This window comes from Lolium rigidum, chromosome 6, assembly GCF_022539505.1.
Source record: "Lolium rigidum isolate FL_2022 chromosome 6, APGP_CSIRO_Lrig_0.1, whole genome shotgun sequence".
Taxonomy (NCBI): Eukaryota; Viridiplantae; Streptophyta; class Magnoliopsida; order Poales; family Poaceae; genus Lolium; species Lolium rigidum.
The window spans coordinates 131,907,199-131,934,132 of NC_061513.1; the positions used below are offsets into that span (position 1 = coordinate 131,907,199).

Below are 26,934 nucleotides of genomic sequence, written 5' to 3' on the forward strand. Positions count from 1 at the left end.
CGGGTACCCGTTAGGCGGAGGTGACGGGTTCCGGTACTTGTTCCTACCAGCGTACATTGCATCCTTTCCCTTCCTCGGATCTGACGGAGGCGTCTTTGATGGTACGGGGATCGGATTTGGGTGTTTCCTGGTTTTTCTTCTGCGTTCCGTGGATCCGGTGCGCGATTCATCATCGGGATGGTGATTGGCGTGGGCGTCCTTCTACGCGGTAGACACACAGTGATTCGGGTTGGATTCCAACCTGCGTGAAGTGTCTGCCTTGCTCTGCTGCTTCATTGCTGAGGCAACGATCGTACGGACGTAGTCGATATCAATCTCCTCGTCCTTCTTTTTCAAGATCTCCGCAGCCTTTTTCATGTTATCCTTTGGAGTTGTGAATGGCTGTTGCTCAGTGGGGTTCGCGAAGGTGATCTTGCGGGGTGGTATAGCCTCCCGCCTGATTTTATCGGCCTCCTGCTGAAGCTCGGTGACCTTGTCTTCCCAGTGCTTTTGGAGCTGCTTGACTTTTACCAGTTGTTCGTCAACCTCACGTTCTCGCTTGAGAAAATTATCCACAAAGTGTGCGGCCTCTTTCCTCTCGTCCAGCATTGCTGCTGCGGTGGTGGCGAATTTTTTGGCTGTTGCCAGCATCTCCTGCCTCTTGGCTTCTAGAGCCTTCGGATCTGCAGCTTCATCAGGAGTTATAGGTTTGTTGAGGATCTCCGAGTGTGCGATTGCATCCATGCCTGCCTGCTCAACCAGTTCTTCTGGGGACAGGACTTCCATATGCGGTCGTTCCCGCGATAGCGGAGATCCTGCATAGGATGGTTGTGGGTCGGAAGTGGTGTGCTCATCTGCCGATTCCTGCTGATCCAGCGCCGCTAAGGTTGCGAGAACCTGCTTAGGCTGGGCGGAATCTACTTCGATTTGCCCACCGCCTCCGAGTTCTTTCAACTTGCGATCGTACTCTTCAGTGTCCATGGAGGAGGTATCGTCGGAGGTTGGGCTTAGGTTGCCTAGGATCGATTCTTCACCCGGGGCGTCGCTTTCTCCGACAGCCTCCTCTGATCCGGAGCGTCACCGTTTTCCGATGCCTCAACCTGCATGGGGCCAGCTCCGACTTCTTGAGGGGCGGCTCCTGCGGTATGGGCTATGAAGTGCACGAAGTGACACCTTTGTTTCTCTAACACCTGGGAGACCCAGGCGGATCTGCATTGGTCTTCCACCTTTAGTTCCTGCTCAGGGGCGGATTGGGTGGGTTTTGATTTTTCCAGATGTAAGGCGGAATCTTCCTTAGGAAGTTCCTGCGACTCAGATCGGATCTTCGCGACTGCGTCCTGCTCAGCGGCGGTCGCGTCAGCATTACTTACCAGTGCGATCCCGTCGGTATCGACGGTCTCGCCGATGAAGAGGTGTATCCCGCCGATCGGGATGATGGAGAGCTTGACGGGGTTTGTCTTAGCCGGAATCCAGCACTCGTCCTCAGGGACGATCGGAAAGTTTCCGGCGTACTTGACGCGCCCCACGGCGATGGTGTCGCCGATGCCTCCGAAGGTAGAATCCTCCCGGTTCCGGCCTTCAGACGCCGCTGGCCCCACGGTAGGCGCCAATTGTCGTTGCCTATTCGACGGTACCTCGGAGGAGGGATCCTCACGAGGGGGAGAAGAAGTAGGGGCCATTGGGCGGAGAGTCCTCGGGACGGTGGTACACGATTTACCCAGCTTCGGACCACCTGCACGATGGCAAGGCCTACTGCTGCTTGTCTGAAATTATCTGGGCGCTTTCGCGTTGTTACAATGAGTTGTGGTTGTGCCTCTAGGGCTCCCGGGATCCAGCTTATATAGGCGCACGGATCTAGGGTTTACATGGAGAGTCCTAGCCGGATTACAGGTTTCCTAACTACGGTACAATATCTTGCCGTGTACGTCAACGATCCGCCTTCCATCTACGTCGTACTGAATCCGGGTTCCTTATGGGCCTCCACGGATCCGGCTTCCTCAGAAGGTCGGTTAGGATCCGGCTTCCCGATCCTGGGCTGGACTTCATCCTTCATGATCAACAGCAACTGGGCCGCCCGATGGGCCACATGCCACATCACCGTCTATGGGCCACCCGGGCTTGCCTGATCCAGGCACTGTCGATGGTACACCCATGAAGTATACCCACAACACCTGGATAGTTGTGCTGGTTGTGTTTTCAGGAAAAGAACTCCTGCTGAAGCTGATGAATTATTGGCCAAAATAAGCAAACAGTATGATGATTGGACTATATCTGAACCGACACCAACACCGAAGAAAAAGGGAATGATTGACTTAAATGATGAGGGAAGCCAAGAAATCTCTTAAGGAGAAGGGTATTAAATCTGAAGGTGTGAATAATCTACCACATATAGAAGAATTATGCAAGCCAATCCCTCGTTCTTCCACTATTGAGGTACACTCTCTCCAACATTTTGATAGTAGAGATATTCCCTACTCCAAACCTCCTGGTCAATGCTTAGATGAATTTGATAATCATATTGTTAAGCAAGATAATTTTAATAAGAGAGTGGAAAATCATCTAATGGAAAATTCTAGAGCTATCAATAATTTACATGATATTGTGGAAAGAACCTCTAATGATGTTAAAATTCGTGTTAAACATTTTCATATGGTTTGAACTCAAATTGATCAGCTCACTAAAGTGCACAAACATTTGCTAATAAATGCTTCTAGGGAAAAACATGCTTATGAAATAAGAACTAGAAGTGGTGTTTCTACTCAGGATCCTTTATATCCTAAAGACATTCAAAGAGAATTGAACAAGATTCTCAACAAGCTAATGATGCTAGGACTAAGTCTAAAAAAAGAAGAAGAAACATAAAACTGTTGTAGAATTCTCTAAACCTGCTAAAGATCCTAATAGTATATCTATCTCTGATGCTGAAACTGAAAGTGGTAATGATAAAAATGATGCTTCTAATAAAGAGGAAAATGAAGAGAAACCTGAAAAGCATACTAAGAATACAAAGTACACCAAGGAAGATTTCATTGCTACTAAACATGGTAGTGAGAGAGAACCTTTGGTGTAAAAACCAATGCCTTTTCCTGATAAGAAACATAAATTGAACGAGCAAGAACACTATAACAAGTTCTGTGCATGGATGAAACCTTTGTTTTTGTAAATTCCTTCGACTCATGCTATTAAATTGCATGCTTATTCAAAGTATATGAAAGATATTGTCTCTAATAAAAGAAAGATTCCTAATGAGGAAATATCCACTATGCTCGCTAATTATTCTTTTAATGGCAAGGTTCCAAAGAAGCTTGGCGATCCAGGTATACCCACTTTTTCATGCTCCATCAAAAATAATTATGTTAGAACTCCTTTATGTGACTTGGGAGTGGGAGTTACTGTTATTCATTTTTCTCTCTATAAGAGACTTGATCTAGAAAAGTTAATACCAACTGATATATCCTTGTAAATGGCTGCTAAGTCTACTACTATTCCGGTTGGTATATGTAAGGATGTTCATGTTCAAGTTGCTCATAATTGTATGATATTAACTGACTTTGTTGTGCTGGAAATGCCTGAAGATGATAATATGTCTATTATTCTTGGGAGACCTTTTCTTAACACTGCAGGGGTTGTTATTAATTGCAACCAAGGAAAATTAACTTTTAATGTTGATGACAAAGAGCACACAGTTTATTTTCCAAAGAATAGTGATAAGAAATATGGTCTAAATTAAATTATAAACATTGAGACCATCCAGATTGGGAAATTTCATTTGCCTATGCTAATGCCAAAGAAAGATAATGATATTGTCATGATTGGGACTATGTCTGATTGAGGTAACATAATCATATAGTGAAATGCAAAGTTTTGGTTCATATAAAATTGTTTCGGCAACAAGATTTGATCAACCTTGTTAGCAAAGTAATTTTGAATGAATGAAACTATGTTTTCACCTATGTACCATTGATTAATTTTATATTAGAATGTCTTAGAGTTGCTATAGGTTTGGTTTTGAATTTGTTTTTCATCATTCCATAATTGTTTTCCTGTGTCAGAATCATTGTTGAAATTCTAAAATTTTCCCAAAAATAAAGTTTCTCGAAAAATTTCAGAGAACATCTACAAATTTTTTACGCATGAAAATGGGCAGAGAGGCACGTGAGGCAATCCAGGGGGACCCACTAGCCTGGAGCTACTACTCACGCTGGGATTGATCTCCACTTAGGCTAAAAGACTAATTAAGCTTGGGGGGAGGTATACCGATATCTCACTCATCGATACATCATATTTCGTCGGAACTTTGTATATCCATGTTTCGCTTTCCTTTTGTTCTTGTTTAGTTTATTTATGTAATTTCTCTTTTATCTAATATTTGAAGTTGTTACTACTGTAATAACCTCTTTTTAGCTTATTTATTTCGTTTTTATACCAAGGATAGCCTCTAATAGGAAGGAGGTAAGAAAATTGGGGAAGTTGCTGTCCAAAAACAGATTATGTGCTATCACTGAAAACATTCGTACTCCCAGCCAGAACGTAATTTTGAGCTGAAAATGTTTGAGCATATGCCTCAGGTTGTTATCTAAATATCATTAGTTTTGCACTTTTCGATTTAAGCTACAGAACATTTTCGAAAAAATCGGTCTTTGCCTGTTGTTCTGTGTTGGCAGATTCCTGCCACTATTTGCATTTGCTTGTCTATGTTAGTTTTTCTTTCTTTTGTTGTTCTTGTTTTATTTCTACTTTACAAAACACAAAAATACCAAAAATATTTATGTTGTTTCTCTTTATTTTCTTCTTTAGTTTGTTTCACTTCCTCCTTATGGTTTCTATTCGAAAATTCAAAAAGATTTTGCTTTGTGTGTTGATTCAAAATCAAAAACTCAAAAATATTTGTTGTTCTTCTTTGATTTTGTAAAGTTTTCTGCAGGGTTCAATGGTCTTATGTGACTCCATTGGAGCTTGCTCATCATTTCATATTATTCAAGCCAGACAAGTAAAGAGCAATAATGACGATCATGACAATTCGAGATGTGGTGAGATGCTGGTATGAACTCTATTTGTTTTCGTTTTTGTACATATACTCATTTGTGTGGACATTGTTAGTTTGTTTGTGTAAGGTGTATGCTACTTAACGATGCTTAGTAGTGTATGCTCTCTCATGATTAGTTCCAATTTACTAATAGTAGGTAACATGTCATAAAGATGTTTGCTTGCATTGCTTTATTCATATAACAGTATGACATTGTGGTATCCTCCTCTGAAAGTTTCATTGAATCGAATTGGCACATGCTCACGCATGCATAAGACTAAACAAAATTCATTTAAGCCTTGATGATTTATCTTGCCTCGGAGTTCTTGTATTACTTTTATGCTTCCGTTAATTTTGTCTGTCGCAAGCATGATTATGACAGCTACTGCTTTCTTGATTGTCGCTTCCCAGTCTATTGCTAGCCTTCGCTTGTACTGAATATGAGCTCTAATCGTGCATCCAACCACCAAAAATTAAAGTTCTAATTGTGTCCACCATACATACCTATATGTGGTATTTCACCGCCACTTCAAAGGGAATTGCTTGTGTGCTACCTTTAAACCTTTAAAATTCCCATATATTTTGTGTTTTGTTTTAACTCATGAGGAAGTATTGACTGCTTTATTGTCCTTTTATGACTTGATACCGTGACTAGCTTGCATAATGTGTTGGTCCATAATATTGCAAAAATAGCAAGGCCACTAGGTGCTCATCCCAAATAAAATATAAAATGAATAAATAAACAAATAAACAAACACTGCTCCACATATTATGTACTGGAGAGATCCTAAATAATGGTGTGCATTGGAGAACTACATGGGAGCCGCTCTTGAGGTCACTATATGAAAGGATGATAAATCACTTAATGCCAGTCGTTGACATAGACATGCATACCTCCCAAAAAAAATATTTTCAACACTCATATTGCATTCAAAATGAAAAGATCTAGCACATGAGTAATCTTGCTCCCCTCTGCGTAGGGCCAATCTTTTAGTTTTTATGTTGAGTCACCATCCTTTCTTTGAGCACCTTCTCGAAAGCATAGCTGTCATTCTTAGTGTAATATGCTTGTCCCGGAATAAAATTAATTGTGGTACAACTGTGATGCTTAAATCTTTCGATTTTACTTCTAGTCTTCTCTTGAACTTCAGAGGTGGCTTGGCATTTATGTTTTTCTCCACAAATAAGGGCAAGCGAGATACCACTTTATCATATCATGTTATGAACATTGAAATCCTACAGATACTTATGTTTCATGTTGCTTATTATTGTGTTGGTATCTTTTCATAGCTTGCATAACTATTCAGTAGCCTTAGTTACATACTTCTTATTACGAATTGCCTATGTATTTGATCATGTAATGAGAATATATACATCATATGAAGCAAATAGGTTCGTGAAAGTTTCTTTTATCGAACTCAGTTGTCGCTGAATTGCTTGAGGACAAGCAATAAGCTAACCTTGGGGGAGTTGATACGTCCAAAACGTATCTACTTTCCCGAACACTTTTGCTCTTGTTTGCCCTCTAATTTGTGTGTTTTGCATACAACTAACATGGACTAACGTTGTTTTCAGCAGAATTGCTCTGGTGTCTCGTTTTTGTGCAGAAATCCAACTTTCAGGAAAATTCCCGGAAAATATCGCAAAGTCCATATTTCACCCGAATACTCACGGAGCCAGAAGACGAGACGGAGTGGGGCCACGAGGGACTCACACCTGCCCTAGGCGCGGGCCAGCCTGGCCGCGCCTAGGGGTGGTCCGGCTGCCTCGGCCACCCCCTCGACCTCTCCTCCCGACTATATTAAGCCTCTGACCCTAAAAATAGAGGGGGGTTCAACGTTTTTCCAGGAAGAGTTTCGCTGCTCCGCCACCACCAGAAACCCCAATCCGGGAAGCAGAAACTCCGTTCTGGCACCCTGCAGGGACGAGGAATCGGAGGAGATCATCGACATCGCCATCACCGACGCCTCTCCATCAACCATCTATGATTCCCCCATCCATGTGTGAGTAATTCCCTATTGTAGGCTATAGGGGATAGTAGGGATTGGATGAGATTGTTCATGTAATAGCTATAAGATTGTTATGGGCATAGTGCCTAGTATCCGTTGTTAGTATTTTTGACATTGTTGCAACTTGTTATGCTTAATGCTTGTCACTTTGGGCCCGAGTGCCATGATCTCAGAACTGAACATGTTATTGATTCATGAGGATAACTATTGTTTTTTATCACATCTGCAAGTTGTATACAAATATCATTGCCCGGAACCCAAGGTCCCAAAGTGACAATAATTGGGATAACCGGAGGGGATGGCTTTGATGTGAGGATCACGTGTGTTCACTGAGTGTTAATGCTTTGCTCCGGTAGTCTATTAAAAGGAGTACCTTAATTACATGTAGTTTCCCTTAAGGCCCCGCTGCAACGGGCTGGTAGGACAAAAGATGTCGTGCAAATTTCTCATTGCGAGCACGCACGACTAAATAGGAACACACGCCTATGGTTATTTTATACTAGGATGTTTTTTAACATTATTACTTGCAATGCCCATGTCTTGCTTACTATATGAATTATCTTATCCATGCAGCGCCCGTTCATCCATCCATGTGCCTACATTATTTTAAACTTGTTGTCTACTGCAATCATCGTTACTGTTGTTTTTATTTCATTACTATTGTACTTCACTACCACTACTGCTATAGAACTGTTACTACTGATAAACTGTTGCGAGCAAGTCTATTTTCAAGTGCAGGTGAATTGACAACTCATCTGTTAAAGCTTCTTTGGTTCCCGTTGTGTCGAATCAATAAATTTGGGTTTACTTCTTTCGAATACTGTTGCGATCCCTTATACTTGTGGGTCATCAGCTGGGCGTGATTTTTAGCGTCGGCCCCCTCCTTACGGCTTTATGGGGATCTTTGGGGAGGTTGAGTGGAGATGCTTTTAGCTAAATCATATCGTCGGGTCATAATGCTCTCTCTAGTTAGGTTTTTAAGTAGAGAATTGCTAGTTCTTAGCTTCGTGCTCATTGAAGTTCTACACCATTTTATTTGCATTGTGATTGGTGCTAGTTATGAGTTGCAACTGATATTTGATGACATCATGTGACTCAGCATGAGGTTAGCAGTCGACTGAGAAATAATCACACCCTTTTAAAAAATATGTTCTGAATTGCATCTGGGAAACTCCTTGTATACGCTGTATACGCATTGATGTTATTTTGTTTTGTAAAAAAAACTTCATCATGCTTCGCATGCTGCTTTTATTTTTTCAGATACGACGTGCGAAGGGGTGGGTTAGCACCAGGTGTGCGCCGGATTTTAAATTCTTCCACCCCCTGTTTCCGCTGGGCATCAAGTCATCAACCAGCAGATAATTGGTTTCATCCCAGAATAAAGGACGCGTGGGAAGGCAGGCCGGTCAGCTGGATTAATTAACCAACATATATATGTATCGATCGGGGTGGCAAGAGTGTCTCGATCGATCGTCCATAGCATCATTCTCCGGGTCCTCATAGATTCCTCCATTGAGGTTAATTATTAATACTCCATATGAAATATAAATAATCTGTTGGTTGATCACGCTTTACTATACTACAGATACTCCGCGATCGCCTGCATGCTCCGGCAACATCTGTCCACATGCGTGGTATGCACACAGGTCTACCCAAGCATGAAAATAAAACACTATTTTTGTTTATACTAAATCAACGATAACTAATACTGAAAAGATGAGAGTAACTGACTAAGTAGGTGTTGGACTGCAAAGTCTAGCGTGATCCTGCAGTGGTCTGTGGTCATAATCCCGTAATTTGACTTTGATCGTGGTACGCGCTGACAAGGATCGATCACCCGTTAGTTTGTTTTTCCGTGACGCGACGATCTTCTAGAAGGAAGCGCCCGCAGCTGCGTGTCTTCTGTTTCCTGTCATGTGGGAGTGGTGTCATTCGCTGGCTGTTGGAATCTCTTTTTGTTTGTTGTTCCCAACGCCCACGCACGTAGCGTTCGAGCTTGGAGCTCAATCATTCGTTGCTGGATGTCACGTATACTAAATAGAATCTTTGAGATCTTTTCTTCACAAATTAAGGCACCGACGTGTAAACCAATGAACTGAAAATATTCGTCTGTTGATACTACTACACTATTACATAAAAACCACGAAACTAGGGTTGGATATACAAATTAAACGATGTAAGCCACCCTTAATATTTATTTATGTCAGCATGATGACTTACAATAATATTCCCTCCGGCAAGAAATATTTGACTTAAATTTGTCGAGATTCAAATATGTCTAGACGAGTTTACTTGTGTAAGTGTAACTGAGTCATTATTATGAAAAGTATTTATCTATGCTAGTTCAGTTGGACGATGACAGTGATAGATGCACTTAGAGTTATAAGTTTAAGAATAATATAGGACTTTGTATGCTAGTAATTTCTATTATGAAAAGATCTATATTAATTTCTATTATGAACGATCAGCTATAGTTTTTGGCACGAATATTAAAGAACGTGCTTGGAGGCAAAGCTAGAGCAGATTTGGGCAAGATTATTCTTAACTAATCGACGTGAGAAAATAGAGGAGTTTACATTAGATAAGTAAACATAAATAATCCAAAAAAAAAATCTCCATTCAAGTGATACAACGTAATATATCATATATTTTAGAATTTTTCTCAAAAAACTATATGGCTTATATAAAGAAACAGAGGGAGTAGTTTAGTTTGCTGATGGCAATGGCAGCTTCTGATTGTTTACAATATCATTAAACTAGCTATGGACAACAATGCCTTTGCCCTCCACCATGCACGCAATAAGATACATTCAGTTGGTTTTCATCCGCCTGCTATGCCATCCACAATGCGAGGTAAACTAGTGAAACTTGTATGTTGTAATAACATATACATGTATGTATGTCAAATAATATAACTTGTGAGATTACTTTCAGCTCTGTATTACCAATCTGTGGATGGCCTTCGCTGTAGGTTTAACAATATTGTCGACATGAAGATTAAGAAGGAGAAATGTGAGACACATAATCAAAAGATATAAGCCTCAGTTCCCTTACTACAACGCACCATGAATAAGACCACCATTGGCAAAAGAAGGATGGTAGCTTCAGTTACTTTGAATTCCAATCATGTTGTGTTCACAATATTATTGTTCGTACTTACTCCAACCAATAATTATTTCTTTATTCCTATGTGGTATTTTTCATTTTTCGTTTGCCCGCATGTTTCTCATGGCTCACATTCGTGAAGGCTAAGACACGATTGTAGTCACATGTCCCTTGTGCAATCAGACCATTGAAGAAGTTCGTGCGAATCATGGAAATGACTGCACTGGCGTTGATCAGCAGAATCTGGAGGAATGAGATGCTTGTGCGTTCAAGTTCAAGCAAATGAGGGATATTTGGTCGTGAAAGTGCACAAAGTCTGAGTGAGTCAATGTGAATGTAGTTGGTTTCTTCGATATTTGGCAGATGTATGTGAACTTGAGACTAGGGTGGTACGGTGAAGTACTTCACGTGTAAACTATGTGTATTATTGTGTGATTTGACCTTCGGTGTGTAATGAATTGTAGTATGTTATGGTGTGCTACAAGATTATGTGCATTCTAATATTTAAACCATAAGTGTACGTGTATACTGTACGGATATGAGGTTCGGTGTATTATAAGGTTATGTACTTATGTGTTGACAGATGCCATATTGGTCATATGTAGTTGCCGTCGTACCACATAATGGCACGACATATAATTGGTGCCGCAAGTCCTTGTAACATGGTGTTAGACCCGTTTACTATGTACGGTGCTTGGCGAACCCGAAGTGTCGCGGGAAAAAGTGCCGGCTCTGCTGTTTTCCTGATGTAGTTATACCATGCGAATTTTCTTGGCTTGCTAGCGCGAGCGTGGAGATTACGGAGGCAGTGGTGTGCTTAGTGCATGTGACTGCGATGATGAAGGAGGTAGTGGTGTGCTTAGTGCATGTGACTGCAATGGTGAAGGAGGCAGTGGTGTGCTTGGAGAGGATGGTAGGACTCGGGAGAGGGCAGGGTGCACCCGAACGACGTGGCATGCTTGGAGATGATGGCCGGAGAGGAAGGTCTGCCTGAACGGCGTGACGTTGCTTGGAGAATTGTGTGTGTGCGCACACGCCGACAAGGTTGCATTTGGTAGCTAGGTACATCCGTTGAGAGGTACCGTGAGCAACGTTCAGCAGTGCCGCTATGCCCTATCGTGGCCACTTGTGCCCACCGGCATGGCTCTCCAGCGAGCCTGAGCATGCTCGTGCATGTCACTCCGCCCTCCGCCTGAGGAAAGGGAAAGCAATAGGATGACGTTGGTCCACTGGGATGCATGGGGAACAGGGGGCACTAGCCGCCTCCTAGGTCACTGCGAAGATCCTTCCCATCACTGGTAGAAAAATAGCCTTTAGTCGCGGTTCGCAACTGCCATTAGTCGCGGTTGCGCAACCGCGACTAATTAAGCGCGACTAAAGCCCCCCCCCCCTTTAGTCGCGGTTGCTTACGAACCGCGACTAAAGGCCCGTCCACGTGGGCGGCTAGCGTGCGCCTGTGCGAAGGACCTTTAGTCGCGGTTGGTGTTCCCAACCGGGACTAAAGGCTATTTCGTTAAATTTTTTTAATTCATTTGGGTTTCTAATTTTTTTTCACTCCGTTTTTTTTCTATTTTTTCTTCAGAATTTCTATTATTTCGGTTATTTGCATAGCTTAGTCTCTATCTCTACCTACACTATGCTCTCTAGTCAAATTACTTACTCGTGGTCAAACTTCCCGCTCGGTCACCCATCCTCCCACTACTCCACCTCTAGCACGCTTAACTTCCGAGTTCCTTTCCCATCCCTCTTCCAAATGCTTCGCGCGCATGTTGTTGATAGTAGTATCATATCAATCCTATTAACATGTTGGTCGATGTCACATTTTTTATTGTTTGAATTTCAAATAATTTTTTTCATAAACAAAAATAATGATGTAATAATAATCGTGAATAAATAAATAAATATTAATTTTTAAATTTTTATTATTTTTAACTTTTTAATTTTTTAAAGATTTTTTTTGCCAAAACCTAAAAATTTGAAAATCTAAAATTTGGGTAAAAGTAATAGTAATCTTTATGTTGGATATTAATTTTATTTAGATGCAAATATTAATTTTATTTTTTAAAAAATTTAAAAAATATAAAATCCATAATTTATAGCAAAAACTAAAATCTTCCTGCTTTCGTATTTTCATTTGGAATTTTGAGAATCTAAAAATTGGCTAACCGGGTAAACCCTTGGGGACACCAACCGCGACTAAAGGGGTACCCTTTAGTCACGGTTGGTGTCCCCAACCGCGACTAAAGGTTTTTCCACCGGCTGCATCCTTCCATAGCCCTTTAGTCCCGGTTGGTGTTACCAACCGCGACTAAAGGGGTACCCTTTCGTCGCGCATGGAGCATTAGTCACGGGTCGCCTCCCGAACCGCGACTAAAGCCCCCTTTAGTCGCGGTTCAAATATTTCCGGGACTAATGGGAGTGAACGGAAGCCTCTTTTTCTACTAGTGCATTCACCTCCCACAAGTAGGGACAAAAGGAAGATAGAAGGGCTGCTAGGTAGGCCTGCAAGCATCTACAAAATATTATTAGTCAAGGGTTTTTTCGCAAAAAAAAAGCATCACTGAAGAGTAGTCAACGTAGTGCCACGTCAGCAAATACGAAGCTCTATCATGAGGAGTGAACCTAGATGGAACACGAAATCATATTCGAGTATCCTAAGTAGTGTATCCCTAAGTCAAGGGAGACTGGAATGGCAATTGGTGATCAGATCGGAGAATATTTGGAGATGGATGGAGTGGAGGATGGAATGGCTATCGGCAAGTGTCTGCGGGTGAAGGTGCGGTTGAATTTGGAGAGACCCCTGATGAGAGGAACCACTGTAGTAGTTGATGCACAGGGTAAAACAAAATGGTGTCCGCTGGAGTATGATTTTTTGCCTGAATTTTGCTTTATCTGTGGGAAAATTGGACACATTGACAAGAGTTGCTCTGTTAAGTTGAAGAGAGGGGAGGAACCACAGTATGGGAAATGGCTTAAATGGGTGCCGCAGAAGAAGGGGAACCAATATGTAAACCAACGGAACTGGTATGATCGGAATGGAGGAAAGAACCTTAGTCTCGAGTAACTTTGTAAGGGGGTCAGGGAGCGATAGCCCGTCGTGGCGCAAGGATGTTGGGACAATTCTAGCTAATGCAAGCATAATAGATGGAAGTGTGAAGGATGGTACCAATCCTTCAATAACTACAGAGAGGAAGGAAGTAAATGAGGAGGGTCTTAACAATGTTTTGGGCGAGGAAAAACAGTCGCTGATCGGGGAAGGAAAGGATGGAGGTAATAATAGGGTGACCTTGGAGGAGGGGAAGGAAGGTATGGTACAGGAGAGTAGTCCTGCAATGATACTGGACGTAGGGGTTGCAGTGTTGGAAGAAGTAGGAAAAAATAAAGAGGTGCAGGAGACGAGAAAATAAGGACCAAGAGGACAGTGTGTGTGGAGGTGGTAAGGTAGAAAATGAGAAGTCGGGTAGGAAGAAGTTTAAGAAGGTTGTGCGAAATGTGGAGAACACAACATCAGGTGTGGGGGGGAGTTTTGACAAGAAGAGGGGCGCCGAGGAGATGGACGTCGATGTGCGGACGGATCCGAAGAGGAGTAAAGGAACTCCGGTAGCATATAGCAAGAATGAGAGTCGGACTATCAATGTGAAAGCGGGGCTGTCGAACAGCCTCGCGTGCATCAATGAAGATTGTAGGTTGGAATGGTCGGGGGTTGGGGAACGGCCCGGCCATTCGAGGTCTTCTCGGATCTCCGGAAGAGGGAGGACCCCGATGTACTTTTTGTGTCGGAAACGAAATTGAAGGGAGAGAAGTTGGATTGGTTGAGGTGGAAATTGGGTATGCCCAATATGCTAGTCAAAGACTCGTGAAGGTCAAAGTGGAGGGCTAGTTCTATTCCGGAAGAATGAGGTCAATTTGAGACAAGTGGGTTTTCAGTCTAGATATCACATTGACACCGAGATCATGGAGAAGGACGGTTTTGTTTGGAGATTTACAGGAATATATGGTGAGCCGAAGACCGAAGAAAGGGATAAGACATGGCAATTGATGCGTACTTTGAAGCACCAAAATGATAAACCTTGGTTGTGTGTAGGGGACTTTAATGAAATTTTATATGCATGGGAGAAGGAAGGTGGTGCACCAAAACCGCAGAGGCAAATGGACAAATTTAAGGAGGCACTAGAGTGTTGCGCTTTGGATGATCTCGGATTTGTTGGTGATCCATTCACCTGGAGAAACAATAGTCATTCAGCTGAGAATTATGTGAAGGAAAGATTGGATAGGGCGGTGGCAACGCAAGGTTGGAAGGATAGATTTCCTACTTATAAGGTGGTGAATGGTGACCCACGTCACTCGGATCACCGGCCGGTTATAGTGGACACGCATGGGGGTCTGACTAAACGGTTTAACTCGACCCGAAATTCAATGCCGAAGTTTGAAGCGAGGTGGTTGGAGGAACCAGAATGTAGGAGTATTGTAGAGAATACATGGGGTATGGAAGTGGGAGTGAATAACAAAGGGGTAACAGCGGCTGTGAGAGGAGTTCTTGGCAACCTGGTTGATTGGAGTAAGAATGTTCGGGGGAGTTGGAGAAAAGAATAAAAAGAGTTAAGAGAGAATTAGAAGAGTGGAGGAGGAAAGATATAGGGAGGGTGCAAGTACATAAAGAGCAGGTGCTTCGGTTTAAGCTAAGTCGGTTAGAAGAGCAAAGAGAAACATATTGGAAACAACGTGCACATGTAAGCTGGATGAAGGAGGGTGATAGGAACACAAAGTTCTTTCACACATATGCTTCAGAGAGGAAGAGGAGAAATCATATAAAAAAATTAAGGAAGGAGGATGGTGGTGTGGTGGAGGAGGAGGAGGCCATGAAAGAGGTGGTTACTAACTATTTTACAAATCTGTTTACATCTTCTACAGGTACGCGGATGGAGGAGCTTATGGATCGTATTGATCCACGAGTCACCCAGCCAATGAACGAATTGCTTTGCAAGGAGTTCATCGGGGAGGAGGTGGTTGAAGCATTGGAGAGTATAGGTGATCTCAAAGCACCAGGACCAGATGGTATGCACTCAATTTTTTACAAGAAGTTTTGGGATGTGGTGGGAGAGAGGGTAACTGATGAGGTGTTATGTGTGCTGAATGGTGGTCCTATGCCTCCGGACTGGAATGATACATGCATTGTGCTGATTCCAAAGACAAAAGAGCCGGATAATATGAAAGATTTGCGTCCAATAAGTTTATGCAATGTGGTGTACAAGCTAGTTTCGAAAATTCTTGCAAATAGGTTGAAGCAGATTTTGCATGAGATCATCTCTCCTAATCAAAGTGCTTTCGTGCCGGGGCGGCTAATCACGGATAATATTTTACTGGCTTATGAATGTACACACTTTATGAAGACAAAAAGAAGGGGGAGGGAGGGGTATGCAGCGGTTAAATTGGACATGAGTAAGGCTTATGATCGTGTGGAGTGGAAATTTTTGGAGAGAATTATGAGGAAGTTGGGGTTTGCGGATAGATGGGTGGATCTAATCATGCAATGCATTACCTCGGTCAGCTATCAAGTGAAAGTGAATGGTGTTTTAACCGATACGTTTAAACCACAAAGAGGGTTGCGACAGGGGGACCCGTTATCACCATACTTGTTCCTTATTTGTGCAGAAGGGTTCTCATCCTTGCTGAACAGGGCGGAAGTGGAGGGAGAATTGGAAGGAGTAAGAATATGTGATGGAGCTCCGAGTTTTAATCATCTTTTGTTTGCGGACGATTCACTAGTACTTATCAAAGCTACGCAAGAAAGTGCTACGTCACCTGCAGAATATGCTACAACTTTATGAAGATTGCTCGGGGCAAACGGTAAATTTTGATAAGTCGTCGGTGATGTTTAGTGAAAACACAAGAGATGGAGACAAGGAAAATGTCCTTCGGGTACTGAATATACGCGCCGAGGCAAGGACGGAGAAGTACCTCGGCCTACCGGTTTATGTAGGTAGGTCGAGATCAAAAACTTTTGAATATATTAAAGATAGAATTTGGAAGAAAATTCAAGGGTGGAAAGAGCGAATGCTATCTAAGGCAGGGAAGGATATTCTCATTAAGGCGATTGCACAAGCCATTCCAACCTTTGCCATGTCATGTTTCGATTTGACACAAACTCTTTGTGAGCAGATAAGCACCATGATATGCAGGTTTTGGTGGGCACAACAAGAAAATGAAAATAAGGTCCATTGGCTAAGCTGGGAGATTTTATCCAAGCCCAAGAAAGAGGGAGGCCTTGGCTTTAGGGACCTCTATGGATTTAATATAGCTATGCTGGCAAGGCAAGCTTGGAGGATGCTTATTGATTCAGAGTCTCTTTGTGCCAGAGTGCTTAAAGCAAGGTACTTCCCAAATAACTCTATTTTAGAGGCTACAGCTACTACTGGTATCTCTTACGCTTGGAGGAGCATTCTGAAGGGGATACAACTGTTGAAAGAAGGTTTGGTATGGAGGATTGGTGATGGAAGTAGTATTAATATGTGGGCAGATCCGTGGATACCAAGGGAAGGGAGAAGGCAGCCAATCACCCCAAGAGGCCAGAGAATCCTTACAAAAGTAAGTGAACTAATTGATCCAATGACAGGTCAATGGGATGAAATGCTAGTCAGAGATACATTTTGGGAAATGGATGCCAAGTTGATTCTGGAAATACCCATTCGTGATGAATTTGAGGACTACCCAGCTTGGTACTTTGACAATAAAGGTGTGTTTTCAGTAAAGTCAGCCTACCAAGTTTTTATTCGAATTCGAGATAGTGAGCGGCAGGACTCGTCGGGTACACAGGAGGAAGCCAGCTTCTGGAAAGGAATATGGAATTTGCCATGTGTGCCGAAGGTTAAACAATTTATGTGGAGGTTTGCCCACAACAGTTTACCTCTGTTGATGAACATTAAACGCAAGGGAATGGAATGTGAAACCCTGTGTGTATGCTGCAGAAAATTAAATGAAGATGGTGCACACTTGTTTCTCAAATGTAAGAAAGTGAGAGAGATATGGGTGAGTTTGGGTCTGGAGACTTTGTGTGATCGTATGAGTACATATCAGAGTGCAGCAGCGGTGGTGCAGGAGATCTTGAAGCTTGATGATAATGAGAAGGCAACTGTCTGCTGTTTGCTTTGGCGTTGGTGGCTACGTCGCAACAAACTGAATAAAGAAGGGAAGGCAATCTCGTTGGCTGAGCTGTCTGGGCAGATCAAATACTGGGCTGTTGAATCCATGCTTTACAGTAGGGGAGACAAGAAAGAGAATACAGTGCCTCAACTGCAATGCTGGAGCAAACCAGTAGGCGATGTGCTGAAAATTAATTGTGATGGATCGTTCAAGGAAGCAAGGCGATCCGGCGGATGGGGTTTTGTTGTGAGGGACAGTGTTGGAACAGTCAGGGGAGCGGGAGCGGGAGCAATCAAATATGCAGCCAGTGCAATACAGACGGAGGCTATAGCTTGTGCGGAGGCAGCGTCGGCAGCTACTGAGTGGGGGATGGGACACGTACTGTTCGAGACAGACTCTTCAAATCTTGTAAGAGCCCTGCAGACTTCGGAGTATGACTTGGCGCCTGAAGGAGTCATCTTCAGAGATATACGCTCATTTCTCCAGCTTAATTTTATTTCGTTTAAGATTTGCTTTGTTCCTAGAGTTTGTAATAAAGTCGCGCATGAGCTTGCGACAGTGGGTGCAAACCAAACTGAAAATCGGCTGCTATGGCCTGATGAAATACCAAACTTTGTAAGTGTGATGGTGGCCAGCCAGTTGGCTGAGCCAAGTTAATGGAATCGGTGTGTTCCAGTTCAAAAAAAAAAAAAAAAAAAAAAGTCCAGTAACCGTGTTGAAAATAGCCGACAAGTTCAATGACCATCGACGGATACTACTCAGCATGGAATAAGAGGCCTAGGTTTGTGGCTCCACATGGCTCCGATACGTCGCTCAAAGCAGCGTGTCGCACACTCACGTCCCCTCCCCCGCGTGAGCTCTATTTGGTCGGGGAGAAACAAGTATTCCATCTTTTTGCTTTTTTCCCTTTTTTTCCTTTCTTCGATGTTATATTTCTTTTGCTTTTCTATTTCTTCTTAAAAAACTAAAAACCTGAATTTAAAAAACTAAGCATTTTTTAAAACTGTAAATTTTCATAATTGGACAATTTTTTTAGAAATTTAACTTTTTTTTACGAGCATTTTTCAAAAACTGACAAAAAACAAAGGGAAAACCATTAAATATTCTAAATCTGAACAAATTTTGAATCTAATATTTGAAGTAATATTTTTAAGATCTAAACTTTACGAAAAAATAAACATTTTTAAAGTCTAACATTTTAAATTTTTTGTTTTGGAAATAAACATTTTGTGAAACAAACATTTTTCAAAATTCAAGAAATCCAAATAGTCAACAATAAATCCTAAAAGAAACCCAAAAAAACAAAAAATCGACAAAGCTAGGTGAAAAATATGTAACCGCAATCTATAGGTTAGCCCATACCATGCGCGGGTGGGGTATGTCGTGCATACTCTGTTCTCCTCTCAATGCGGAGAATATTTGTGGCACCGTAAAAGGTGGCAAGTTTTGGACCGGCCCGTTAGTCCTCTGTTTTGGTCTTCTTATTTCTATTTTGATTTTCTCTTTTGGTTTTTCTCATATTTTTCTTTGGTTTTTGGATTCCCTTCTGGGTTTTTCCAAGCGGCTTTATATAAACTTTTTAAAACATGACTTTTAAAATTTGATTTTTTAGAAATAGGATTTTTTGAATTTGAACATTTTTCAGATTCAAACATTCTTTTCTTATTTACATGTTTAATCCAAACTTTTAAAATTTTGAAATCTTTTAGATAAAAACAATTTTGTGATTTCAACATTTTCTAAATCAAATCATTTTTAAATCCAAAATTTTAATTTTTTATATATTTGAACATTTTTTGAATTTAAACATTGTAAAATCTAAACTGAAAAGAAAAAAAACGAAAAGAGAAACAATACCTTTTATTGAGCCACATTTGAAGCAGCCCCGGGAGGAAGAGCTTCAAGCGGGGGCGACTATCGCTCCCGCCCGGCGAACGACGCTTCATGCAAACACTAGCTTGTCTTTTTTTTTTTTTGAGGAACTCCACCGCTATTTATTGATTAATTGTCACAAAGCAAGGGATACAAAGACCTTCAGGAGTTGTAAGAACCACACCCTTCTACCATTCTCACGATCTACACAACTCCGACCTAGTCGATGAGCTTCTCCGTTGGAGACTCGGTTTTCATGCCTAAATGAAGCCGCTCTGAATAGAGACGCTGTCTCTTTTATCTCTTGGATGATCATGCCATATTCATCAAAATAGGGTCGCTGAATATTGTTGGCAACCTCCAAGCAATCAGTTGCAATGCATACAGTTTGAACATTCAAATCTTGTGCCAAAGCTAATACCTCCCGGCAGGCTAAAGCTTCGAGTGCTGCAGCACTCCCAATATCGCTGATAGTCAGAGCAGAGGCACCCATAAACTCGCCAATTCTGCTTCTGCACACAGCTGCCACTACTCCGCCACCTCCCGTCTTGAACGTCGCAGCGTCCACATTGATCTTAATATATCCCTCTGGAGGTGGTAACCACTTCGGACACACTTCCCTCGCCACTCCCGACCGAACGGCCTACACCGGCGCCGGAGGGGTAGTCAGATCCTCGATAAAACGCCTCACAAAAGAGTATGCGGAGAGGGGACTTTGTTGTTCACCGTCATGAATCAACCGACAGCGTGCATACCATATGGCCCAAAGGGTCACTGCCATCTCCACGAAAGCCTCACGACTCAACATCTTCATCGTAGTAAAGAGCCAATTCTTTGTTGAAGGCTCCAGCGTCATAGACATATGCTGCGTCGTATCCTCACTCATTAGAGCCCACACGCACTGCAACATATTGCACTCCAAGAGAGAATGCCGCCAAGAATCTGTAGCTCCACATATAGAGCAATTGCTTGTGTCTGCCATATTCCGATGATGCCTCACATCACCTGTCGACAGAGATTGACGAGCTAGCCTCACTCATTAGAGCCCACACGCACTGCGACACTAGCTTGTCTACGGGTACCCCCTCCGATAGCTGACCATTTGAAGTGGGCCGGCCCAGTAAGGTTCGATGTATAGGTTTACTTCTGCTTTTGTGAAGGTTGTGGCCCGGTTTCTCCCGTGGTTCTTCCGGTTCTGTGGGTCGATTTGTTTCTTCGATTTTACTGTTTCGGCGTGCCGGTTTTTTCTGGTTATACCAGTGGGTTTTATGAACTCTTTTTTTTACAAATTTTGAACATTTTTCAAATTTGAACATTTTTTTATTTTATTTTTCAAATCTGAACATTTGTAAAATCTGTTTTTTTAAATGAACATTTTTCAAATCTGAACATTTTTTAAAATCTGAACTTCTTAAAATGCTCATGTTTCAAATCTGAACATTTTTCAAATTTAACATTTTTTATTTTTCAAGTATAAACTTTTTGAAAAATTTGAACTTTTTTCCAAATATAAACTTTTTTGAAAAATTGAAACTTTTAAAAAATCTGAACAGTTTTTAAATTTCGAGTTTTGTCTCCAAATCTGGATAAATTTTAGATACTTGAATTAAAAAAAAAAACAAAAGAACATACTAGACGAGCGGAGACCTAGCAAAAAAGAAGGAAAGGATGCGGTCAAATTGGGCCGGTCCAAAGGGGGGGCCGATTTCGTGAGCCTGTGTGTACCAGTCCAAAAAAAAAAACGTGAGCCTGTCGCTCGAGTGTGTTTGAGCCGGCTCCAGTTTGACTGTTTGAAGTAGGGACAACCATTCAAACAAAAAACAATCAAATCTGAAAAAAAATTCAACATGAGAAACATTCATGTAAGAAAAATTATTCAAAACCAAATAATATTTAAAATTTTAAAATGTTCAAAATTCGAATATGTTCAAATCCGCAAATTTTCAAAAACTAAAAAGTTTTCTCCCCAGAATAATAACTGTCCAAACACAGACACCTACCACTCGAAGAGACATAGATGATCCAGAAGCAACTTCCTTTAATCAACATCTTCAGCTCGAGAAGCTTTCAGTCAGCGCAGCTGAACCTCACTCGCCGACAAGAAGGTCTCAGCGCCACAAGAAATAAAAATATTCCCATCCCAGTTGCAGACCAAAGTCCTGCAGAATATGGCAATGGCACTGCCTTAAATCCGATGGATCATCCCAGAAAGCGGAAAACCAACTCGCAAGATCAGAAGGTTGATAAGTCATGGTCATCTGTCAACAACTCGAGTGGTACCTGCACCAAAATGTAACACCAAATTTAATGTAGGAGAACCTAATAGTGCACGTGCAGCAAGTGGCGAGCCGGTGCATGAGTACCCCTGCATCAGCACAGGGAAGTAGGGAATTACGATGATCACGCTTTAGTGCCACCATTGTCAATGTACTATAAATCTTCAATCACTAGAGTATTACAGACTGGCAGTGGGAATTCACAGCATCGCAAATCTAGTTTAGCTTTATAATGAGCCTGGCAATTCAGTTTCTGATATTAAAAGAAAGCTGTGGATATGAAAGGAGTAAGCCCACCCTTCCTTTCCCTTTCATGAGTTGCCTCTTGTATCAGCTACTATGCAAGATACTAGAAACTACATGATCTAAATGCTGCAATAAATAAGTATGATATGTTTCAAGATCCTATGATATCAGTAACACAGGGAAGTGTACATCCCTCGTGATGGTTACCACTTGCATCATCAAGGTCTCAGCAAAACCAGTAAAGGTATAAAGTGATGATAGCCCAACCTGAGAGCTGCAAGCTCATGAATCCAAGCTCAAAAATGTCTTCCATGGAAGAGCCTCTGCTTCCACTAGTCCACCGCGATCAAAAGCACTCTACGAAGAAAGACGGAAGCAAATCTTGTGATGACCCAAACAGGTGTGAAACTTCCCTTCATCCAGAGAGTAACGTCAAAGGTAACTCCAGTGCCACCAATCATCCTCCAGCCACTAGAGAAAACACCAACATAGTGTTCGCACGGACTTTACAGCGGGTGTGTTCTTCACCTTCTATGTTCACATCAATCAAAGAAGCTCCATGTGCACATGAGCTCGATGAGCAAAGCCGTGCTGCACAATACGCACCATCAGTTACAAGGCAGGCTATTGTTAGTGTCATCCTATACATCTCAATAGGAGTCATTGTGTACATGACAAATGTTGAAGGCTTCAAGGGAAAATCCACGTTTAAGTTAGTGGATGGTCTTTACTTCACCATCATAAGCTTGTGCACCATTGGGTATGGTGACATAGTCCCTTGTACAACCTTCACAAAGGTGTTCACATGCTTGTTTCTACTAATAGGTGTTCGCTTTGTTGACATTATGTTGAACGGGCTGTTGACGAATGTGCTTGACAAGCAGAGAACAGTCCTACTTAGCACAATGGATGATAATAAGCTTAACAAGGTCTTTGACACCTACATGATTGATGCTGAAAATAAAAGGTCAAGAGGGAAGATGAAAGTAATACTTGCACTAGGCGTTGTTGCAGGATCTATCTCAGTTTGTACAATCATAGTACATGAGGTGGAAGGCCTAAATTGGATTGACAGCTTCTATTTATCAGTCATTTCTGTGACAACGGTTGGATATGGGGATTATGGCTTCTCAACAACAGCCGGAAGGCTATCTGCGACCGTTTGTTTGTTGGTGAGCACTTTGGCAGTTGGCAAAGCATTCTTGTTCCTAACAGATCTAAGGATGGAGAGAAGGAACCGAAAAACTACTAAATGGATCCTCCAGAAGAAAATGGACAATGAACCTCTTGCTGCAGACCTTGATCAGGATGCATCTGTAAGGTATTGTAAACCTGTACTTAAGATGCTCTTATAGTTTACTGCTTGTCTTGAATTTAATGATTACCTCATCCTCTTTCCTTACAAGGAAGTCAATTTTATCTGATGATTTGTCCTCCTTAATTTGTTGCACAACAAAGAGCTAACAATTTGTCATTCCTTTTACCAAATGCGGAAGGAAACAGTAAATACAGCAAAAACATGGTGAATCTATTATTTTAGAAGACATTTATGTATAGAAAATCTACAAAGGTATGCTGCATATGTATGTCACTACTACCATAATGGGCACACGAGATATCATCCTGACTCCAGAGAATGCATTAATGTTGCGCAACGAAATTCAAGAGTTCCAATGACTTCACTGTTAGAACCTTTTATGTGTAAAGAAAATAGGACAAGGGTGACCTTTTCTCCTTAAAATATGTCAGAAATCGAGAAAGGGAGTTAATACTCTTTGGTTGTTGTACACGGGGCAAGACCAGATACTTGTGATATGCATTAAGGCCTCACAATCTCACATGGCAATTACTTCTCATCAGTTCATCACAATTTCTACTTTTTTCTATTAGATTAATTCAAAAGTATGTCACTATGTTTCATTTCATTACAGAGCAACTGTGCCTTCTATATTAAATTAAGCTATTTAGTCATTAATGTGTGATCCATTTCTCCCTCTGAACAGTAAATCAGACTTTCTGATCTACAAGCTGAAAGAGATGGGGAAGATCGATGAGAAAGACATGACAGTGATCTCGGACCAGTTTGATCAGCTAGGCCTTGCCAAATGTGGAAATGTTGCTCTTGCCGACATAATTGTAAATTTATGATGATTTATTATGTAAAGTAGAGAAATGTCCCATACCAAAAACATAGATACCGTCTGATACTTTGTTAACTAACTATCAAAACCAGCACAAGTATTTGTAACCTATTTAATAGCATTTCATATTACAACTTTACAAGTATACTCAGAAAACTGTCTATTACAGTTGATCTTGGAGTCATAGTGTAGTACATTGTGGTATACAATTGAACTTGAAGTTGTCTATTCTTGAAATGTGGTTGAACTAAAAGTCCAAAAGCTGGCTGGATGAACGCAGTAGCAACCACAGCTTCAAGGTTTCTTACATATTCCTCATCCGGATTGTATAGATAGGTAATTAAGGATACAAGAAAGACCTGACAAATATATTTGTGCAGTGTAACTGAAGCAATTAAGCAACTTACCATTGAAAGGGACATGGCTAGATACTATGAACTCAATCTTTTCTGGTTTATCATCATCTCAAGCCATCAGATCCAGTCTCACTTACTGTATTATCCAAAATCTTCGCAATCCTGCAAATTTTAAATACTGTAATGAAGCTCAAGCCTATTTGGCGTGGCGCGCAAAAACTGCCAAAAACAAAACAGAAATTAATGCATTCTGAACTTATCATGCTCCCCGTTCAAGACTCACCTTTCTCTAGTTTCAGTTATAAGCTTCAACACAGTTGACAATTTGTGCCATTTGCCATTTATCGACTGCTGAATGTCCACATCTGTTGCTAATTGGGAATTGACGTACTGCTCTATTTCACATTCTAATGAATTCAGCTGTGAATCAATATGCTGGACAAAATCATCATATGTAGCACGATCCTTTGTGCTGCTTGTTGGGTCCCGATCCTCGGAAAATGTGAAGCTATCAGCCATCTTAGGTTCATTTTTGTCAGATTCGGCAGCCAAGTTTGAATATACCACAAAAGACCCCTTTTCAACTGATTTGGGAAGAGATTCAGTCCCATCTACCCCAGCACCAACTTCACCAGAGAAAACTCTTATCTCGTCATTGGAGTCTTCACCATTAGGCATCCCTGGATGCAATGTGTGTTCAATTAACAAATTTTGCTTCACCGAAATAGCCTGGATAAAATAAAGTTTGAGATAATGGATGATTTTTTTTAAAAGGCTAATGAGTGGGTGTGGTATACTCATAACGTGATAAAGCTTGTAAAGTCACACTTGATGCAATCAGTAGAATGGCCACAACAGTACGAAATTGTCTTAAGTATGACTAGAAAGGCATCATGAGGTTTTGGCGCAAGTTAGAGAAGATATCAAGATATATCAATTTTAGAAACTAAAATATCATATATGGCACGATGATAAAAGAACATGTCATTACCTCACTAAGCTTTGTGGAAAGCTTGTCAAGCAGCTCAATGCGCTCTTTTATGTTCTCCAATGCTTTCGTCAACTTCTTCTTTTGCACAAGTAAGTCCACTGCCTCATTCTCTTTGCCCATCCGGACACTGACCGCGGCTCTTTTCTTAAGATTCTCCGCAGCCTCGGTCAACCGCACAAGCCGTACCCTAGCGTTATTTGCTACAAGAACGAAATACAGTCAATTTTTCAACAAGGATGATGTGCACTTGTGCACCTGAGTATTACAGCAAAAAAAAAAGTTTCACTCGTGCAATGCAACAGATATCATAGAACACCCAGGTTGTACCCCTATCCACAAAGCGTTACAGTGAGTGCGAGTCTTCAGTTGCGGAAAAAACTAGTGGGGATCGATGTGTCATACTGTAATCTTTGGAATCACAAACTTTGTCGGCAATTTACTAGCACAAATTTGTAGATTAAAAATACTAGATAAGTTCCTCCTGTGGAAGTGTGGATTCGCCATTCCAATTTCCGAAAGAGTAACAGCCAATCATTCACAGTAACAAAGACGGGAGTCCAAGAATATGTATACCTTTGGATTGGGTCAGGTCGGCTTCGGCGTGGAGTTGGAGGAGCTGCTCCCGCAGGAGCTCGAACGTCGGCGGGACCGGGCCGCTGCCTCGGCTAGAAGCCGCCAGGACGAATCTCCGAGGAGTGGGTCTCGCGCGCCGCCGCCATGCCCCCGCGGCAGTAGGCGGGGGAGGTAGCGGAGCCACTAGCAACGACGCGAAGGCCATCTCCTCTCTGTACCTCCCACAGAACTCGCCGCGGCACCGCACCGGCCAAGTGAAACGGCCTTACCTCCGAAAGCGGAAATACAAGACTACGTAACCCGCCTGCGAAGACACAAAAACGTAGTAATGTTTATTTACGTAAACGCTCCGCGAACAGGTCACGAGTGAAACCCACAAACGGAGCTCGTTAGAGCATCCCAGCCCTCGGCTCCCGGGCTTAAATCCGGCGCTATTTTTTTTTTTTTGAGAAACACAGTACAAACGCAGACGCTCACATACACGCGCATACACTCACCCCTATGAACGCACACACGCACACCCTACCCCTATGAGCACCTCCGGAAGACTGAGCCGGCGGATTGAAACTTGAAATTGACGAAGTCACCACGAGCGCCTCGCTGTCGACGGGAACGTCGCCTCCCACTGAATGAATATTCCGCCTTTATGAGACACACAGATGTCAAATCTGGGATTTGAACTCTGGTGGGCTGGGGGTACAACCACCCTCCTAACCACCCAACCTCAGGTTGGTTCTCAAATCCGGCGCTATTTAGAGCCGGATTGGACGAAACTTTGGTTCGGGGAGCACCAAAGTTCTAGCCGTCTCTCGGGTGTCCCGTTTTTTAGAGAAAAACATCCCTGGATGACAAATTTCATGCATAATTCGGCTTGCACTTCCGACGATCTGGTGCCGACCCACCACGGCGACCAATGACAGACTCGGCGTACAAGCCGGACAGGCAAGCGAGGATGAGCAGGTGCTCCTCGTCTTGGGCGGCGGCAGCCGTTTCTTCTTCAAGAAGCTCGGCGAACATCTGCTCATCCTCCTCGTCGGAGTCCATGTCCGGCTAGGCAGTTGGACGAACACCTGCCGGGCGTGTCGATGAGGAGCGACACGAGGGAGCTGCCCGGCGGCGGACAATAGGCAGAGGGTACGACGGGCGGCGGAATATAGGATTCTGGATGGAGGAACGGTGGAGTTGGGGCAACCCGCCGGCGGATTGCCGAGGGGTGGTGC

At 42.3% G+C, this 26,934-nt stretch overlaps 2 protein-coding genes across 5 annotated transcripts; one reads left to right on the forward strand and one right to left on the reverse strand.

Annotated features, from left to right (window-relative positions):
* Positions 1–20,760: 20,760 nt before the first annotated feature.
* On the reverse strand, positions 20,761–25,919 carry LOC124666230. Of its 4 annotated transcripts, XR_006990830.1 has the most exons (7): positions 25,715–25,919; positions 25,142–25,341; positions 24,434–24,879; positions 24,202–24,312; positions 21,921–22,244; positions 21,132–21,411; positions 20,761–20,961 (listed from the first exon to the last, which is right to left on the reverse strand). XR_006990830.1 is itself a non-coding variant. In XM_047203580.1 (4 exons), the coding sequence occupies exons 1-4, from the start codon at positions 25,917–25,919 to the stop codon at positions 24,255–24,257; spliced, it is 909 nt and encodes a 302-aa protein (XP_047059536.1). In that variant the 3' UTR covers positions 23,921–24,254. The 4 variants fall into 4 exon arrangements, 1 of the variants encoding a protein (XP_047059536.1); XR_006990829.1 differs by lacking the exon at positions 20,761–20,961 and having other exon boundaries at positions 21,011–21,411; XR_006990831.1 differs by lacking the exons at positions 20,761–20,961; positions 21,921–22,244 and having other exon boundaries at positions 21,011–21,411.
* On the forward strand, positions 21,858–23,936 carry LOC124666229 (two-pore potassium channel 3-like). The gene is made up of 2 exons (XM_047203578.1): positions 21,858–22,974; positions 23,657–23,936. The coding sequence occupies exons 1-2, from the start codon at positions 21,908–21,910 to the stop codon at positions 23,799–23,801; spliced, it is 1,212 nt and encodes a 403-aa protein (XP_047059534.1). The 5' UTR covers positions 21,858–21,907; the 3' UTR covers positions 23,802–23,936.
* Positions 25,920–26,934: the final 1,015 nt, after the last annotated feature.

What these genes read in the sequence shown, in the direction of transcription:
- LOC124666229 (XM_047203578.1), top strand. Translation starts at nt 21,908, where the DNA reads ATGATAGCCCAACCTGAGAGCTGCAAGCTCATGAATCCAAGCTCAAAA. An exon ending in GATCAGGATGCATCTGTAAG is followed by an intron (nt 22,975 to 23,656) that starts GTATTGTAAACC and finishes CCCTCTGAACAG; the next exon opens with TAAATCAGACTTTCTGATCT.
- LOC124666230 (XM_047203580.1), bottom strand. Translation starts at nt 25,919, where the DNA reads ATGGCCTTCGCGTCGTTGCTAGTGGCTCCGCTACCTCCCCCGCCTACT. An exon ending in CGACCTGACCCAATCCAAAG is followed by an intron (nt 25,342 to 25,714) that starts GTATACATATTC and finishes TCGTTCTTGTAG; the next exon opens with CAAATAACGCTAGGGTACGG. An exon ending in ATAACTGAAACTAGAGAAAG is followed by an intron (nt 24,313 to 24,433) that starts GTGAGTCTTGAA and finishes TAAAATTTGCAG; the next exon opens with GATTGCGAAGATTTTGGATA.